Here is an 18,188-nt window from a genome sequence, read left to right as displayed (position 1 = left end):
TCTGCAAAACATATGCCTGGAGGGAGAAAATAAACATATATATACACACGTGACACATGCTGTGAGAGCTGCCATAAACAATAGACAGCTTTCATACTTAAGTAATATCCATGCAGTGTCCAAAAGATGTGAGAAAGGCCACCACCCAGCACAATAGATGGACCTCCTATGGCAGATTAGTGGGAAGAGATGCATGAAAAAGTTATACGGCATGACCAGGCATGTATGGGCTGTGATTTGGATCGCTAAAGGGAGTGCCCACATTGATTAGATCATGTAAGTACCACCTACCTCACAAAGGTATCATGAGCAAAGTAAAGTCTGTAAATCTTCTTGCCATGTGACTGTGAAGACATTTAATCTCATTGACCTCTGTGTCTATTTCAGTAAAGTAGAGATGATGGCACGTGCAATATATAGAGTATCCCAAAAGTCTTAATACAGTTTTAGGCTTTAACAACTTAAAATTGTGAGGGTTAGTATGAGGAATGTGTAGTATAAACCCTAAAATAACATAGAAATGCAAGCTATTATCATCACTTCCTTTCTCTGAGCATCAGTCTCTCCTTCTAAAAAAATAAAAAGGTTGGACAAGATCAGAGGTCAGCAAACTATGAACCGACTATGGTCAACCTGACTCACTACCTGTTTTTGGATGGCCACAAGCTAAGAATGGTTTTTACATTTGAAATCATTCTTAGCATACGCCCATACAAAAAGAGGCAGCAGGCCAAATTTGGCCCTCAACTTCTGGATTAAGTGATCTCTAACATCCATTGAAATAGCCATGTAGTATAATGGAAAGGGCACTAGATTTGGAATCAGAGGATCCAGGTTCAAATCCTGGCTTGGCTTACTTATGACGCTGAATAATTTGTTCAACCTCTTTGGGCCTCAGAATTCTCATTATGAGTCAGCTAGGTAGAACACTGGGTAAAGTGCCAGACTTGAATTCAAGAAGTTTTGAGTTAAATCTTGCCTCAGATACTAACTAGCTATGTGATGCTGGGCAAGTCACTTAACCTTTCTTCGCCTCTGCAGAATGAGGATAAGAAGAGCACCTATATCACAGGGATCAAATGTGATAAAATATATGTAAAACACCTTGCAAACCTTAAAGTTAATTATTATTAGTGGTTTTTTTCATCTGTAGACTGAGGAGTTGGGCCAGATGACCTCTAAAGTCCCCTCCAACTCTAAATCCAAAGATTGTTATATCACTCACTTTGGCATTTCTTTACAAACTTATGTTATATCACAATCTTGTTATATTCCACACACATACACATACACACACACACACACATACACCACACCCCTCTTATATCATCAGTAACTCTGTAAGCTCCTTGAAGGGCATTGCTAATTTCCTTTGTAACTCCCATAGCAACAATACATACATCCATTCATTTTTTATTTGGAAAACATTTATTAAATAGCTACTATATGCAGAGAACTAGGTATACAATGTACAGACTCAGGCACAAAGTTTGAATGACACATTTTTATCAATATAATACACTTCTCTGTATATATGAGATACCTAAGTAATTCTTGCTCAGTTGAAACAAGAAGAAAGCAAGGCATGACTTTGATACTTGATATTGCAGGCCAGGCCCTATCCACAAAACTGATCAAGAAATAATTTGGTCTTGCCCCAATGATGCATGGTGATTCCTCTCTCCCCTGGGGTTCTTCAAATCAGCAGATAAGGTTAATCCAATCAGGCCACATCAATTGAAACTTTCAAATTTCATGAGAGAGATCTAACAAATTATCACTTCCAGAACACTAAGTAGCCTTTTAAGAATCAATGTACTTCTAAGACATCAACAGTCAGCTCCTACAGGACCACAGGATTTATAACTAGAAGGGGCAATAGAAATCATCTAGTCTAATCCCAAGAGCTCTTTGCTTTCTAAAGACATTCAGAGGTTACACAGATAGTTGCAGAGCTGGGATTCATATCCAGCTCTGGGATTCAAACTCGGCCACTACGATGCTATCTAATACTCTTCCATATAACACTAACTCCCTAACTATGCTCAACCAGGGAAGGGGTGCACTACTTGAAAAACATTTTGAGTTATTACTAGTACATGTGCAAACCTGTTATAAATACTATAATAAACAACTCTGAGATTAAGTAATTATGCATGTCCCATATCCTTGTCTTCCCAAACTTCAAACAAGACCTCTTTGCTTTCTAAAGACATTCCATATTGAAAATATATTGACAAGATCAAGACTTAAATGAAATATCAAAATCTTCTCCTTTTAAAAGTCTATCTCAAACTCGTCCATGAAGCCTGCATAGGTCCCTCCAATTCAACAAGAATTTATTATTTTTAAAGATTTTTACCATAATGGCATGCAATCTGATAAAGGCTATACATGTACAATCACATTAAACATACTTCCACATTAGTCATTCAACATGAATTTATTAAGAATTTACTATGTGCAAGGCATTGTTTTAGGTGCTAGAGATACAAAAACAAAATGACAAAAACTCCCTGACCTCAAAAGAGCTTATATTCTACAAAAGGAGACTCTACAAGTACATACACAAGGAAAAATAAGGTAATTTAAGGAAGGGAAGAACATTAACAACTAGGACATTCAATTAAAGTCATAGTTAGTAGATGAGTTGAGCTTTGAAGGAATGAAAAGATTCAAAGAGGCAAAGGATAAGGAGTACATTTTATCAGGAGTGGGAGAAGGGGAAGTCAGCTTGTAAAAATGTACAAAAGTAGGGGATAGAATGTCAACATAAGGTAACAGCTAGTAGTCCCATTTGGTCAGTACTTAGTGTGTAAGAAGGAGTGCAACAAGAAATAATGAAAAGATAGGCTGGGAAGACAGTTTGGAGCCAGATTATGGAGGGACTTAAATGCTAAACTAGGGAATTTGTATTCTATCTAAAGGCAACAGTAAGCTGGGGAATGGCAGAGGAAGATGATTTTGGCTGCTAATCAGAGAGCAGAATGGAGAGGTAAGAGAGTGGAAGCAGGGAGACTAATTAATAGGTGAGTTGGGAGTCGCCTGCATAGAGATAAAAACCAAAGCCACGAGAGCTAATGAGATCACCAAGACTGAGGGAATAGAGAGTAAAGAGGACCCAACCTTGAGACACTCATATTTGGGGTGCAGGAGATGGATGATGATTCAGCATAGGAGACTGAGGAATGGTCAGACAGTAGGAGGGAGTGGATTAACAGTATCCAGAAGCCACAAAGAAGTGGAAGGAGTGAGGAAAGGCCACTGGAGCTAAAATATCATTAGTGTTCTTGGAGGTAGCAGTTTCAGTTAACTGGTGGAATAGCTGGAAGTCATATTGGAAGGGACTAAGAAGTGAGCAAGAAGAGTTTTTCCTAGAAATTTGTCTGTGAAAAGGAAGAAAGACAGGGAAATCCGGGTAAGGAGATGACAAAGTCAGCTGAAGGTTTTTCAGTGTAATGGAGAGTAAACAACAAGCCTCTGGTCTGTGTTGTGTAAAGCATACTTCATAGAGTATTGAGCCTCACTCCTGCCTCTGCACATTGGAACAAGTGAACTGTCCTGCCTGAAAAGCACTCATTCTTCACTTTGGAGAAAATATGTGGCTCAATACTAAAAGGCTCTTTGCTTTGGGATGATGCAGCATCCCTTGAACTCCCACTCCAAGATAGCTGAAGGGTGGGGAGGATGAATTAAACCTGTGTCAGAGAGGATTAACCACCAAGCCAGGAGAAATGGCTCACTCTATAGACCTTAAAGGGAATGATCTCATCCTCTAGAGTGACCTTTCAGTCTTCCTATCTGCTATTTATGCCTCTCCTATGATGGCAGGAGGAAGGACCATCCTTCTCCCACACTGGCTGCATGATGGCTTCTAGTACATGGCAAAAAAGGCATGTGTGCACTTATGAAAACCTGAGACTGGGTCTCAAAGTCCTAGCTACTGCTTCTGCCTTGTGCTTCTTCCCTGAGTACTAGTGACTAAGCAGTGATGCAGAGATGGACATTTCTAACCTTAGAGATTACTCTATGAGTTTTAGAGGCTGGGAGCTGTTGTGTCCTCAGTCACTGCCAGCTGCACTTTTAGAAGAGCATCCAGTAACTCTGATTGCCCTTCTTTGAAAAGATGGCCATAGGCAAAAAGATGGACCCAACTCACAGACTGACTTCCCATAAAACAAGGAACTGGAAGGAACTGTTCAGACGATGAAGAGCCGACTTGAAGGTGAAATGCTGATTCAGCAGTGCAACAAAATGCATCATGTTTTTGATGTTTTAACTATCATCCTCCTGGGAGGGTGTAACAGCAGCCATAAATTATTACTGCTGTTTGTTTAAGTCTTTGTTAATGCATGCTTGTGAGTCTTTTGTGTTAAGTACTTCTTTTGTGTAAAGGAAATCAATACCTATCCTAGACTTGATTTTATTTCATCCTTTTTGGGGAGAATCCAAGAAATAAGCTTTAACTGATTCTCTCTAGAGCTCCAGGGCAAGGACATAAAGAGTCAGAATTCAAGCAAGCCTACACCCCCTCCTTAAAAGCCTTAATTTCAGTACCAACTGAACCTGATTCATACTTGTGCACATTTACAGGAAACTTGATAAGGAGCCAGTAGATCAGGAGAGAGTAAAGATGAGAAGAGGGAAGGCTGAAGGAGCAAGACCCTGGAGGAGACAGAAGGGATGGAATCAAGAACATAGAGAGCCTGGTCATGACAAAGAGAAAGTTCACCATTTCCTTGGAGATTGGAGTAAAATAGAAAGGAATATGAAGTGATGTAGATGGGGTTTTGAGGTACAGAATGGGGGAAGGAGGAAGCTCATGGCAGATCGCTTCTGTTTCGGATGTGGAATGGGAGGCAATATTATCTGCTGGTGGAGGGGGTTTAAAGAGAGAAAAGGTCTGGAATAACCACAGTGGGGATTTTAGTAGAGTCCATCTGTGAAGAATAAGAAAACTTCCCTGCAATAGTAAGGGCCCAACTGAGATTAGATAAGTTATGGGCCAGTCAACACAGTTGTGTGACTTTCTGGATAGTCCTGAGCTCTTCCTTCAATGATTTTTGAGCCTCAAGAAGCCAAGGGTGCTAGAGGGTCTGTGCTTTGGGGAACTCAGAGAACATATGCCTGATGGGCACTCTTCTTGCAGAATATCTTCTGGACATGCTTCATCTCCAGGCAGCAAAGTGGTTTAGTAGGGAAAGCATTGGACTTGGAGTCTGGAGAACCTGAGTTCCAATTCTGCCCCAGAAACTATGTGACCCTGGGCAAATCACCTACCTTTGACCAGCTTCAGTTTCCTCCTCTCTACAATGGAGAAAATAATAACACCAATTTCACAGGGTTATGAGGACCAAATGAAATGTCACATGTAAAGTGAGTTGCAAACCTTAAAGTACAATATAGATGTTAGCCATTATTGTTATTAGTAGTATCATAATCTTGGGATAAGACTAAAGGGTTGGTACTGAAATTAAATCAGCTCAGCTCTGAGAAACCTAATAACCAGGTACTTATTAAGCAGATGCTTCTTCCTATTGTTTCTTCTCATTCCTTCTACCCCCTGCTTCCCAATGTTTGGATTGACAAGCCATGGAAATTGATGCCATAATACCTACACCCACAACATGTCCATTCATTACAGTAGCCTGGAGGTTGGCTATGGTCAACTGGTTCTTTCCCCATACGATGGCTGGCAAATTCTCACTTCCTTTTTCTTTTCCCTCTGCAATCCAGTCACTGCCTTCTGAAGTGAAAATTCTTTGTCCTGACTACCTCTCCCCATAACTTTATCTATATCCAACCCAACCCTGCCCTGCATGGTCTATATATTCCTCTACCTTCCCTTTCCATTGCATCCTCTTTTCTTCCTATAATTTACTCATTCTAAACCTAGTCTTCATTCTCTGAATGACCTTAAGTCTTTCCATCCCTCTGTGCTCTCCCAAAATATCACCCTTTCCCTGGCCTCAATTTCTTCTCTTCATTGTCTTGATACTAGAGGTGGCTAATTCAACTATATCCCATTCCCCACCACCATTAAACCTATTGCCAGTCCCTCAAGCCTGGATCACCTCCTTGACCATCTTCTCTGTTCCTACTCCTGTGCTGCTAGACACTGCTGAAGAAGTCACACAACCATTAAGACTGTATCCACAATGAACAGATATTATCCAAAAGCAACAGAACACTCAATGCTACCTAGAAATCCTTTTATTCTTTATTAATTGATTTTCTATTATACTGCTTGAATTGGCTACTCCAAATTTTCTCAGAGCACAAGTCTGCTATGATTATCCCACATGCTTCTGTCTCTCAGCAGATAACCTTGACTACTACTTTGCTGAGAAAATTGAAGCCATCCACTGGGAGATCTTTATATTCTTCACTCCACATGTGAAAACTCATCCACGTTTTCTCATGTCCACACTACCTTTTCTCCAGTCTTCATGGAAGTGGCCCTTCTTCTTGCCATTGCTAACCCCCTCTATCTGTGCCCTTGAATATATCCTCTTCATCAGCTTGCTCTAGTAATAACAACCTTTTCTCTCTAAACATTTACTTCTCCCTTTCCATGATTTTTTTTGAGACTAGCAAACATGCCAAGGTCTCCCATGTCCTTAAAAGACTTCTTAGCAAGGGTTAAGGTCATCAAAGGCATCTTCTTCCCTTACAACCTCCTTACTTATCCTGAGCACCAACACTATTAGCCTTTGTTATTTCACCCCTTCCAAACTAAAGGATCTTTAGTTCTCTTTTAGTTTCTTCTTTGTGGAGAAAACAGAAGCAAATTAGGAATTGAGCATCTCTTATTTCCTTTTCTTATTCACTATCATTTTTTGATCTGCCCAGAGCAGTGGTCCTATACTTTCTTGGATCCTCCTATTTTTGACCAATGCAGTTTTAAAAAATTTTTTTTGTCGTCCTTGGAATGTCTTTCCAACTTCAGGTGTTTTTGCACTTTAGCATCCCTAATAGTCTTCTTATATAACCCATGCCATACTTTTATATACAACCTCCATTTCCTGCCCTCGTTTTCATCTTCTGAGCATGTCACATCAGTCTCTTTAGTCAACTTCTTCCCCTTTTTTCTCACTAATAGAAATATTTCTCTTTGTGCTTTTAGAGTTTCATTCTTAAAATCCCTTCTGAGATGACCTTCCCTATAGAATTTTAGTCCCTGTGATCTGACCTTTACTTCCTCAAATCCTTTGAAATCTGCTCCCCCCAAATCTAAAATGCACATAAGAGTGTTACCAGCTTTTCTCTCCTCTATCACAAATTCTAAGGCAGAGTAGTCCTTTTCACAAGGTTTCAATCACTTCCACCTTCACAACCAATCCTTCCTTGTTGGCCCAAATCAGATCTAGAACAGGCATTCCTCTCATTGGTTCTTGCACCTTTCCAATGATTGCATTATCGTTATGTTTAGCCAATAAATCAGCAGTTGTTCTATTTGGGGGGGGGGGGAAGGAAAGGAAAGGAGGAGAGGAGAAGAGAGGAGATATTTACATATTCTGTTCCAGAGGTAAGAGAGCCATATATTCCAGCCATTGGTCCTATCCTACCAAGTCTCAATGATAACTATGATGTCAAATTTGCCTCCTTGGATTAGGCTTACCTGAAGCACCTAGATTTTTGCCTATACTTTATATATATTATACTTTACTATATATATACATATATATTATACTTTATTTTACATCTATGTATAGACAGAGACATATATTGACATATCCCCTGCAAGCTCCTTATAAGAAGGAACTATGCCATGTTTTGTTCTGTATCTCCAGTATCAAGCACAGTGCCTTGCCCATTATGTGTGCTAATAAATGTGTTCTGAATCAAACTGAGTCTAAGGGAAATATCCAAACCTTGGCTGATAGGTGGGAATGGCAGAGAGGAGACTTTGGGTCTTGAAAGTCATGAAAATGAAACACAAGCTGTGGCAGGTGGGACCAATCTGGGAAGTCTTTAAGGATGGGCCCAAAAATAGATTGTGTCTATCATCAGGGGATTAGAACAGCTACATGCAGAGAGGCTCATCCTCAGAAGGTTTACCTCCAGTTTGATTTTTTTTAACAACAAACATTAAAGCATAGATCAGGTTAGAGTCTATGTCTGGGGAGACAGGACCCACACCAAGGAAATCAGATATCTTGAAATAAGTAGATTCAAAACAAATCACAATAAATTTATGTCCAGTGCAAATCAAATTTACAGACGTGGGAAAGGAGACAGAATTAAGGAAACTACTATGTGCCAAAAACCATGATAAGCAATTTACCAATATTCTGTTATTTAATCCTCACAACAACCCCAGGAGAGGTGGGTGCTATTATTATCCCCATTTTATAGATGAGAAAACTGAGGCAAACAAAGACTAAATGACTTGCCCAAGGTCACACAAGCTAGTTAAGCATCTGATACTACATTTGAACTCAGGTCTTCCTGACTCCAGGCCCAATGCTCTCCCTACTGTGCCAGCTAGCTGGCTGGTGGCAACTAGCAGGATGAAACAGAAAGGACACTGGGATTGGATTCAGGAGATGTAGGTTCCAACTAGTCTCAGTTCTATCACTAAGTGGGTTATCTTGGGCAAGTTATTTCCCTTCTCCAGGCCTCAGTTTTCTCACCTTCAAAATAAGAGGGTTTGCCTACATCAGGGATTTTTAACCTTTTTTTGGTGTCATGGACCCCTTCTCAGAATAATATTTTCAAATGCATAATATTACAAAAGAGAGCAATTATATTGAAACAAAGTTGAGTAATAGTTTCCCATTCTTAATAGATTCCCTGAATCTATCCATGGCGAGAGAAGGCAGAGGTGAATTCCAGATTAAGAACCTCTGGACTAAATGATAGCACTTAGGATCTATGACATTCTATGATATCAAAATTTACTGCAGCACCATATGATAATTGGTGTTTATCATACTGTTCCTAAAGGTCCCTTTTACATAATCAAAGATTAAATATGACGAGTACAGTTTTTGTGTTCAGTTTATTTTACTGGATCCTAATTCTATGTATTCTTACTCTATGTCCTTGGATTCTGACAAAGGCCCCATTTTGATGAAGCCTAATGTCCATTCCCCATACCAGAGATGAAGGGTCAATTCTCACTCAAGATACTGAGTCCCTACTTTCCTTCTAGCCAGCTTTGCCCAAACTGCTAAGGCAATTTATTCCCACCTAATTGATAGCTGTTCAATGTGACTATCCCACATCTCCCTAGACTGCTACAGAAATTCTGTTCTTGTTTTTTCTATGTCATTGCTGGGGTGGAGGTTCCCTTATTGTTTTCAGAAGGAAAAGGGTTCTGAGCCTATCTCTCCCCAAGCTGCTCTGGAGCTAGCAACACTGCTTTTTACATGATATAATCTGAGGCAGCCCTGGTTAGGTGAACTAGAAGCCCAGAGGAAGTGAGGATTTAATAAAAGACACCATTCTTGCTTTGGAAGTCAAAAAGCAAGGAGCTATTTCTGTTTCCAAGATTTTGATTTTTTTTCCTTTTGCATCTGGATCCTGTGCCAAATTTTGGCATAAGGATAACTTGATCAGGAACACACCTCTTAAAGATAAAACTTTTTAAACCGTTTCTTCCATGTACAAACTAACCCAATGGTCACATCTGGGGGATCACACCTTCTAAGATGGAAGACCACTTTTCTGATTTATATGGTATCAGACAGAATACTTTACATACTTCTTAAAGGCAAGAATGGAAAAAGCATGGTATAAAAGAGAATTGTTATTGTTTGGTCGTGTCTGACTCTTCATGACCCCATGGATCATAGCACGTCAATACTGTCCATAGGATTTTCTTAGCAAAGTGGTTTGCCATTTCCTTCTCCAGTGGATTAAGGCAAACAGAGGTTAAGTGACTTGCCCAGGATCACAAAGCTCGTAAGTGTCTAAGGCTGGATTTGAACTCAGATCTTCCTGATTCCAGAGCTTGAGCCATCTAGCTGCCTCCTTATCTTCTGTAAGAATGGAAAAAAGTATGGTATAAAAGAGAATGATGACCTTTAATTCAGAAGACTCGATGGCTTCAACTGTAGCTCAGTCACTGGCTAAATTTCTGACCCAGGGCAAGACCCCTTCACCTCTATGGGCCTAAGTTTTCTCATTTATAAAATGAATAGATTGGATTAGATTTCTAAGTTTTGTCCAGCTCTATCATTCTACATTCTAATGTTCCATGTTCTAAGATTTCTTCTAGCACCCATATGCTATCCTTCTAGCTCTAACATTCTGTATACTAAGGCCCCTTTCAACCCTAAAATTCTATGATTCTCTATGCCACGTTGTGTTCCTACACACAATAAAACTCCTAAAATATTTTCAAAAGAAAGCACAAATAGAAAACAGTTAAAATCATTCCTAGAGGAAGAAAACTTTAATTGTGACAAGAGGTACTAAAGGATGACTTACGTGTGTCCACAGTCTCTTGAATCGGGATGAAGCCTACAGGTAGTGTGTCTTTTATGTCGATGAGCTTCATATCCACCAGTACATTCCCTAAATGGCTCTTCAGAAAGAAAAGAGAGGGGAAAAAGCAGACTATTAGCCTGAGTGCCTAGACCATCCTCTTTCAAATTTTAGCTTCATGATGCATGCTTTACACAATGAGGCCTGGAGGACTAAAGTACTGGATTAGGAGTCTAACAAACTAGGCTTGAGTACTGGATATAACGGCAATAATAATAATAGTTCAAATTTCTTTAGTGCTTTGACCTTTATAAAAACAATTTACACTTTCCTTTACAGTATCCCCATGAGGTAGGGAAGGGAAGTCTTATTATCCCTATTTTACAGATGAGGAACCTGAGACACAAAGTAAAGTGATTTGCCTATAGTCACTGAGCTAGGAAGCAACTGAGTCATTACTCAAAAGCTAAGTATGCTAACCCAAAGTTCTTTCTACCACATAACATTGCCACTGGCAAGTTTCCTCACCTATAAAATAAAGGTAAGGGATGAGGAGAATCTCTAAGGTCCCTTTGAACTATGGCATTCTATGTTCTAACATTCTGGCTTCTCAGGTTCCTTCCAGCTTGAATATTTTATATTTTCATGACTAATGCCAGCTTCAAGACAGAAAGTTAATTACAGCAGGTGGCCATTTTAACAGTCTGAAACAGCTAGACACGGGCTGCGTATGGTTCTCTGGCAAGAGTTTCAGCTATAGCATCTTTTAAGACACCCAGACCTACTCCTGGTCACCCACAGAATCCGTTTGGTGAAGGGCGAAGCCAAGCTTTCCAACAATCTGATGTTCCACCCAGTAGAGGGCAGCTGTGCACACATAGCCCCAGAGTTCTGACAGCTTGGCTACATGCTCCTGACCATCTGCATTAGGCACATGTATATTTTAGAAAGGGCAAATTCCTGTGGCAGTCACTGTTTGAGCACATGCACATTTGAACATAATGCAGAATCAATTACCAGGCTAAAATGTCACTGCTCCAAAATCAATCTAAAAGACAACATAAACGCAAGGCACATTTGCACAATTTTTTTAATTATGGTATAATTTTTGCAAAATCCCATGTATCATATACAGAGTGAAGCTATCTTTGTTTGGCTATTTCACGTCCTCCAAATTATACACTCAAAAATAGTCTTTTCTATATTTATATTTGAGTTCAGAGTCTATTAAAAAGGCAGTATTAGAGAGTGGAAGGAGTGTTAGATTTGGAGTCAAAGTCGGTCAACGTGCATTTACTATAGTTGGGGCTTAATAACTGCTTGTTGACATACTATTAGCTAGGAATCGTACTAAGCACTGGGGATAGAAAGAAAGGCCAAAACACAGTTCCCACCTTCCAGGAACTCACATTCTAATGTGGAAGAAAATATGAAAACAACTATGTACATACAAGATATAAAAGCATACGAGTTTGAAGCCTGGCTCCCGAATTCCTACTTGTCTCTAAGGCCCCTTTGAACTACGACATCCTATGTTTTCACACACTGTGTTCTCAGGTTCCTTCCAGTTTCCATGACTAATATATACTTCATATACCTGAATTATATAAACCTGGGCCTCAGGTTCTCTTTCTGTAAAATAAGTTGAACTATTACAGAATCACAGACTTAAGAGCCGGGAAAGATCTCAATGGCCATGCAGTCCAACCATCCCCAAACAAAAGCTCCGAGGCAATTAGGTGGCTCAGTGGATACAGCACCAGCCCTAGAGTCAGGAGGACCTGAGTTCAAATCCAGCCTCAGACACATAACACTTACTAGCTGTATGACTCTGGGCAAGTCACTTAACCCCAATTGCCTCACAAAAAAGCAAAACAAAACAAGAGTCCCCTCAGACACATGGAAATGATCATCCAGACTCTGCTTGAAGTTCTCCAGTGAGGAAGAATCCCATACCTATCATGACAGTCCATTCCACCTTTGTAAAGCTCTCGTCATTACAAAGGTTTTCCTTACATCAAGCCCAATTTGCCTAGGCAAATGATGTAATAATATAATTAATGACAGCACTACCTTAGTAGGTATGGGGTTCTCCAACTCCCAGTTTTGTCCTCTTCAGCCAAACAGAAAAAGTGTAATCCTTGCAATGATAGCCCTACAAATACTTGAAGACATCAATCATGTCTTCTCTAAAGGCTAACTACTCCCAATCCCTTCAACTGATCCTCACATGGAATGAGCTTGAGGCCCTTACTTACTTACCCTGCTTGCCCTCCATCTTATCAATATCCTTCCTAAAATGTGGTGAATTGAATGCAGTATTCAAAGCATAAATCTGATCAGAAAAAAATAGTCCCTAAGGTCTCTTCCAACTTATAAATCCTATGATCCTATGTTTCTTCCACTGTAAAATGAGGAAGTTGGAGTGGATATTTTTATGGTCCCTTCCACTTCAATTTTCCTATGAATACCATAAGTTTGGGCCCAGGAACAGATTGTTATCCAAGAACCATGATCTCTTAAGCTGTATGAAAAGCTTCATCACTAAAAGGCTGGTTACCAGGTAAGGTTATTTTTGACCACAATAACTCATGAAACTATCTAAAAAGAGCTAGAAAAGGCTGAAATCTTCATTTATGGAGGGAGTACCATTGTTGTTGTTCGGTGGTATCCAACTCTTCATGACCCTATTTAGAGTTTTCTTAGCAAAGATATTGTAGTGGTTTGCCATTTCCTTTTTCAGCTCATTTTAAAGATGAGGAAACTGAGGCAAACAGGATTAAGTGACTCACCCAGGTCACAGAGATAGTAAATGTCTGAGGCTGGATTTGAACTCAGGAAGATGAGTCTTCCTGCCTCTATCCACTGCACCACCTAGCTGCCCCACCTACACCATTAGAACCTCATATACTCAACATATAAATAGAATGGATAAGTAATAAGATCACACTGTGTGTGTGTGTGTGTGTGTGTGTGTGTGTGTGTAGTACTTTACATATTACCATAGTGTTTTCATCAAAACAAAACAGTCCTCTTATATGGGTAGTACTCCTTAAAGCATTCTCGGTTTCATCAATGTACCACACAACCCCTCTGTGCCTTAGAGTATCTTACTCATTGTGAATTGTTATGACCAGAAGAAAAAAATTTAATCACCTTTGGGCCAACCTTGAGGTAATGAGGAGGGAGGGAGTATAAGGATTATTATCATCATTTTACAGATGAGGAAACTAAGATTGAAAAGAAGAAAGCATAGAAGACAGCATGGTTTGGTAAAAACAATACTGAGATAGTAGTCAGGAAACCTGGGTTTTATTCTTGGTTCTATGGCTTCTCTCTGAATCTCACTTTCCATCTCTGAAATGCCACTGCTATTGCTACTACAAAAGTCTACAAATTACTTTCCTTAAAAACATTCTATGAGGTAGGTAGTGCAAGTACCATCATGACCATTTTACAGATGAGGCTTGAACAGGTAGTGGCTTCCTCAAGGTCACATAGTAAAGTAGCATGAACCAGGAGTAGAATCTAGGTTTTCTGACTCCATATCTGGTAGTGTTTTCATTTTGCCAAGGTGAGTGTTGGACAAGACGACCTACAAACTCAACTATTCTGTAAATCTATTAGCCTGTAAGTGGCTTTAGAGCAGGCACTATATCCAATCTGTCTCAGTACCCCCAGCACAAAGTACTCATTGAGACTAGGCTCTTTCAATTAGTAAGCCCACAGATAGGATTTAATCCCAGGCCTTCTGACTCCCAATTCAAGGGCTGTTCTATGGATTCTACAATGCCAAGTATCACTAAACAAGGTACACATCTTTTTTCAAAGATACATTATTCTACAGAGAAGCATGAGAAGACTAACATGAAGTGAAATAAGCAGAACTAGGAAAAAACACACATATACATATACACACACACACATATATATGCATATATATATACACACATATACATATACACACATACACACAATGTTTACAACAATGTAAATGTAAAGGAAAAAAATCTGAAACTAAATCTTGCATAAATAAATGAGAAAATGCCTCCCTTCCTTCTTGACCAAGGTAGAGGACCATAGACGCAGAACACTGCATATACTATTAGACTTGGATGAAGTAAAGATTAGTTTTGCTGAACTGCCTTTTCCTCTTTTCTCTTAATTAATTTCTCTTAATCTTAATTCTCTTAATTGTCTTTGTTATTAAGGGACAATTATGTCTTAAACAAGTTGGTACTCACCAGCAATCTTTGAAGTCTGGAACTGAGTGTTAAGCACAGTCATACCTCAAAATACTTAGCCACTTTGGATCTTTCATGAAATTGTCACAGTGTAATTTCCAATTTGTTTTCTTTTCTTTCTCCTATTATATAACCAGATAAAGCTAGTTTCACATTGTATAATATTATCCTATCTACATCACATCATAAAAGCCCTCCAATCCAGGGATGGGAAACCCCTACCTTCTCTGAGTAAATACATGATTATTCGGCTAATCACTGTGCCATCAACACCAAGCAATGGCTGGTATATTTCTTTACTAATTAAAAGGAGAAATAAATATTTCTCTCTACACATTGGTATGTTTGAGGATACTCAACATACCTTTGCACCTATGAAATGAGAGAAAAATTCAGGCCTGCTGAGAATGCAACTTAACAGTTGATCCTGCCAAGCAGGGAGTCCTGACACTTGGTACACTCTCTGGCTAGGACAGCCACTCAAAGTCAGGAGTTTAAACTGGATTTGCTCTGACAAGTAAATCAAAGTATATTCACTCAAAATGTTAGGAGCCTGGCTTATAGGAACATAAGATTCACAACTAGAATGAACATAAGAAACTATCCAGTCCAACTACATCACTTAAGAAAAAAGGAAACTGAGGCCCAGAGAAGTAACATGATTTGTCTCAGGTAACATAAGAAATAAAAAGCCGAGCTGGAATTGTGGATCTTCAAATCTTCTGATTCCCACTCCGCTCTCCTTACTATCACTTGTACTGTGACTCCTCACGATTCCCTTTTCTATAGCACTTTAAGCTTTACAAAGAGAGCTTTCCCCACTCCAACCCTCTGAAAGGATAATATAAGTTTCATTATCTCCCTTCTACAGACTAGGAAAGTGAAATTCTCACTATGTGCTAGGGAGACAAAGACAAAAATGAAAATCACCCCTATACTCAAGGAATTTATGTTCCAGTGGGAAGGGGGGTGGGGTGGGGAGTGGTACAGCACAAACTCTTCCCTGTATCATGGACTACAGAAGCCATGGGGCTCTAAGGCCCAAGTTCTGGCAGGTCCTATAAAGCTGGACAAGTGAACTTTATGTGGATCATTCAAGGACTAGCCCAACTAAAGGTAGAAAGGCTAATAACCAGAGGGCTGGACACCAAAGAATGGATTGTCTGGGTCACAGAAATCGAGGAGACTACCTGCTCAACAAGAAGAGGCCGTAATCTGCATCGGTGGAGGGGGCTGCCTGTACATCCTTGAACCATTCAAGAACACTCACAACTACATGAGAGGATCATCCATGATGGTGATCATTCAAAGAAACACCTAAAAACCCTCCACATAGGGTAAAATGCAGGTCTGTATTGTCTGGGCTTCATACAGTTAAAAGTGTGGTCCCTTCTTACACCAAGCAACCACTGTAATGGGCTTCATACATTAGGTCTGCGACACCATTAATTTTGCTTGTTCCTCTCCCCTCCCCCATCTCGTGCTCTCTTTCATTTCCTCCTCATAAATATGAGAAACATATTCCCAATCCTTGTTGAGCAAATGATTCATGCCAAAAGCCCAATATGCACTGACTCAGGGTATTTATATTGTCTCTGGTAGCCGGTATTTGCTAGTATACTGTAATTATTTTTGACAACCTTGCATTTAAGGTGGCCACAGATAACCAACTTAATATTCAAATGTTCATAAATCCTTCTGTTTAATATCCTCCCTACCTAATCTATGTACATTATTATTACAGGTAATGCAGAAAGTACAGTGCATGAAAAGTACAATTAATCTCGATCTTTCCACAGCAAGTGGTGTCGCTCCAGCCCCAGGATTCTGTATTAATAAAAATGATAGGGGGAGGGGCTGCGGCTGGCTTGGATTTCAGACAGGCCTCCCCAAACTCCTGAGACAGGCTTGCTAGCTACCCACCTAATTAAGATCCAAGCTAATCTCAAGCCCTAGAATATATTCTAGAAATATCTGTTGTCATGAACATAAGTCCTCAAGATAAATGGAAAGTTGGTATTTTTTCAGAGAAGAGAAGGCCCTCTTTTACCTAACACTAAGATAATAATCCTTCCTGTTCCCACCCCTTAGCTCACAATGCACTTTGTATTTCTCAAGTAAACTTATGTATTACTGTGTATTATCACTGTCTTTGTATCTTATCTTTCTCCTCCTAGCCAACAAGGAGTTCTGCGGGGGATGAGCACTGAGTTATTAGAACTAAACCCTGTTCCCCACTCTAGGGCTTAAGAGCACAGTGAGCACCCTGCACAAAGCTAGTGCTTTGAACATGTTTGCTGAATGACTCATACCATGGTACAATCACCGAATACAGGGTCAAAAGATCTGGATTTGAATCCAGCTTGACTACTTGATCACCTGCATAACTCCAGTAAATTATTTTTTCTCTCTGGATCTGTTTCCTCACCTATAAAATGAGAAAGTTGAACTAATGAGTCATAATGTCTCTCCCAGCTCCAAAATCCTATGATCACATGCATATTGTTAAATAAATGAAAGGCTCAGGAAAGGACCTCAGTCTCATTGAGTTCAACCCATCTAATGATGGGTTTAAAAGGTAATGAATCCCTTTTAAACAGGCTCTACTCAAATACCTCCAGTAAAGGAAAATCACTGTTTTTCCTATTGGCAGGTCCCATGTCTGGATGGCTCTTGTCATGAGGAAGGTGTTCTTTATTCTGAGCTGAAATTTGTCTCTTTTCAATTTCTCCCCATTGATCCCAGTCCTCTTCTCGGAGGCCAAGTAGGACAATTCTTGTCCATAGTAGTCCAGTGAGTATTTTGACACCACAACTAGTTCTCCTCAGGGTCTTCTCTATGCCTACACACTTGTTTCAACTGACTTCCGTGTGATAAAGTTCTAAGTTCCCTCAACAGCACCCAGGCATCCCTCTCTGGACATGCTCCAACCCACGAGTGCTCTTTCTGAAATGTGCCATAGCAACCTTCAACCTTGAAATCATGGGAACCTTAGGACTGGAAGGTACCTCAGAGATCATCCATTCCAACATCCTCTTCTTACAGATGAGGAACCTGAGGTTTGGAAAGGGTCATGAATAGACCTTCAAGATTATCTTATTTGACAAAGGAGATAACAGAGGTACAAAAGATTTCCCCATGCCCATACAGGAAGTAACGAGCTCAGCATTTAAGCTCCAATGACATTCTGACTTCAAATCTAATGTTCTTTCTGCTTCCACAAGGCCACATGGTTAATAAGGGGCACAGCTGCTCTTGAATCCAGGTCTTTTCTGACTCTGAATCTGACACCTTCTCTAGGTAATGTTATTACCATACATTACCTCATTTTATAGGAGCTAATAAGGGACACACCTGAAATCAATAAAATCATGAAATAAATAAACAGCTGACTAATAAAGCAGTCTGGTACACTAGAATCCAAGGTCTCATCTCCCTTGACCACCATGTTGCTTAAAATTTAAGATGACAAAAGACATTCCCAACCTCTCAGTAAAGAAGCAGGAGACT

The 18,188-nt window shown here is 39.8% G+C and overlaps 1 protein-coding gene across 5 annotated transcripts in view; it reads right to left on the bottom strand.

Moving 5' to 3' along the window:
- LOC114046895 (multivesicular body subunit 12B) overlaps positions 1-18,188 on the bottom strand; it is a 327,435-nt gene that overhangs the window by 225,057 nt on the left and 84,190 nt on the right. For all 5 annotated transcript variants that reach the window (XM_027867509.1, XM_027867508.1, XM_027867506.1 and 2 more), the window contains exon 4: positions 10,438-10,534. In XM_027867509.1, the coding sequence (XP_027723310.1) occupies positions 10,438-10,534 (97 nt within the window). The remainder of the gene's footprint in view (positions 1-10,437; positions 10,535-18,188) is intronic.

Source organism: Vombatus ursinus, unplaced genomic scaffold (assembly GCF_900497805.2).
Source record: "Vombatus ursinus unplaced genomic scaffold, bare-nosed wombat genome assembly UNPS02014786.1, whole genome shotgun sequence".
Classification (NCBI taxonomy): domain Eukaryota; kingdom Metazoa; phylum Chordata; class Mammalia; order Diprotodontia; family Vombatidae; genus Vombatus; species Vombatus ursinus.
This window is presented reverse-complemented; position numbering and strand designations above follow the sequence as displayed.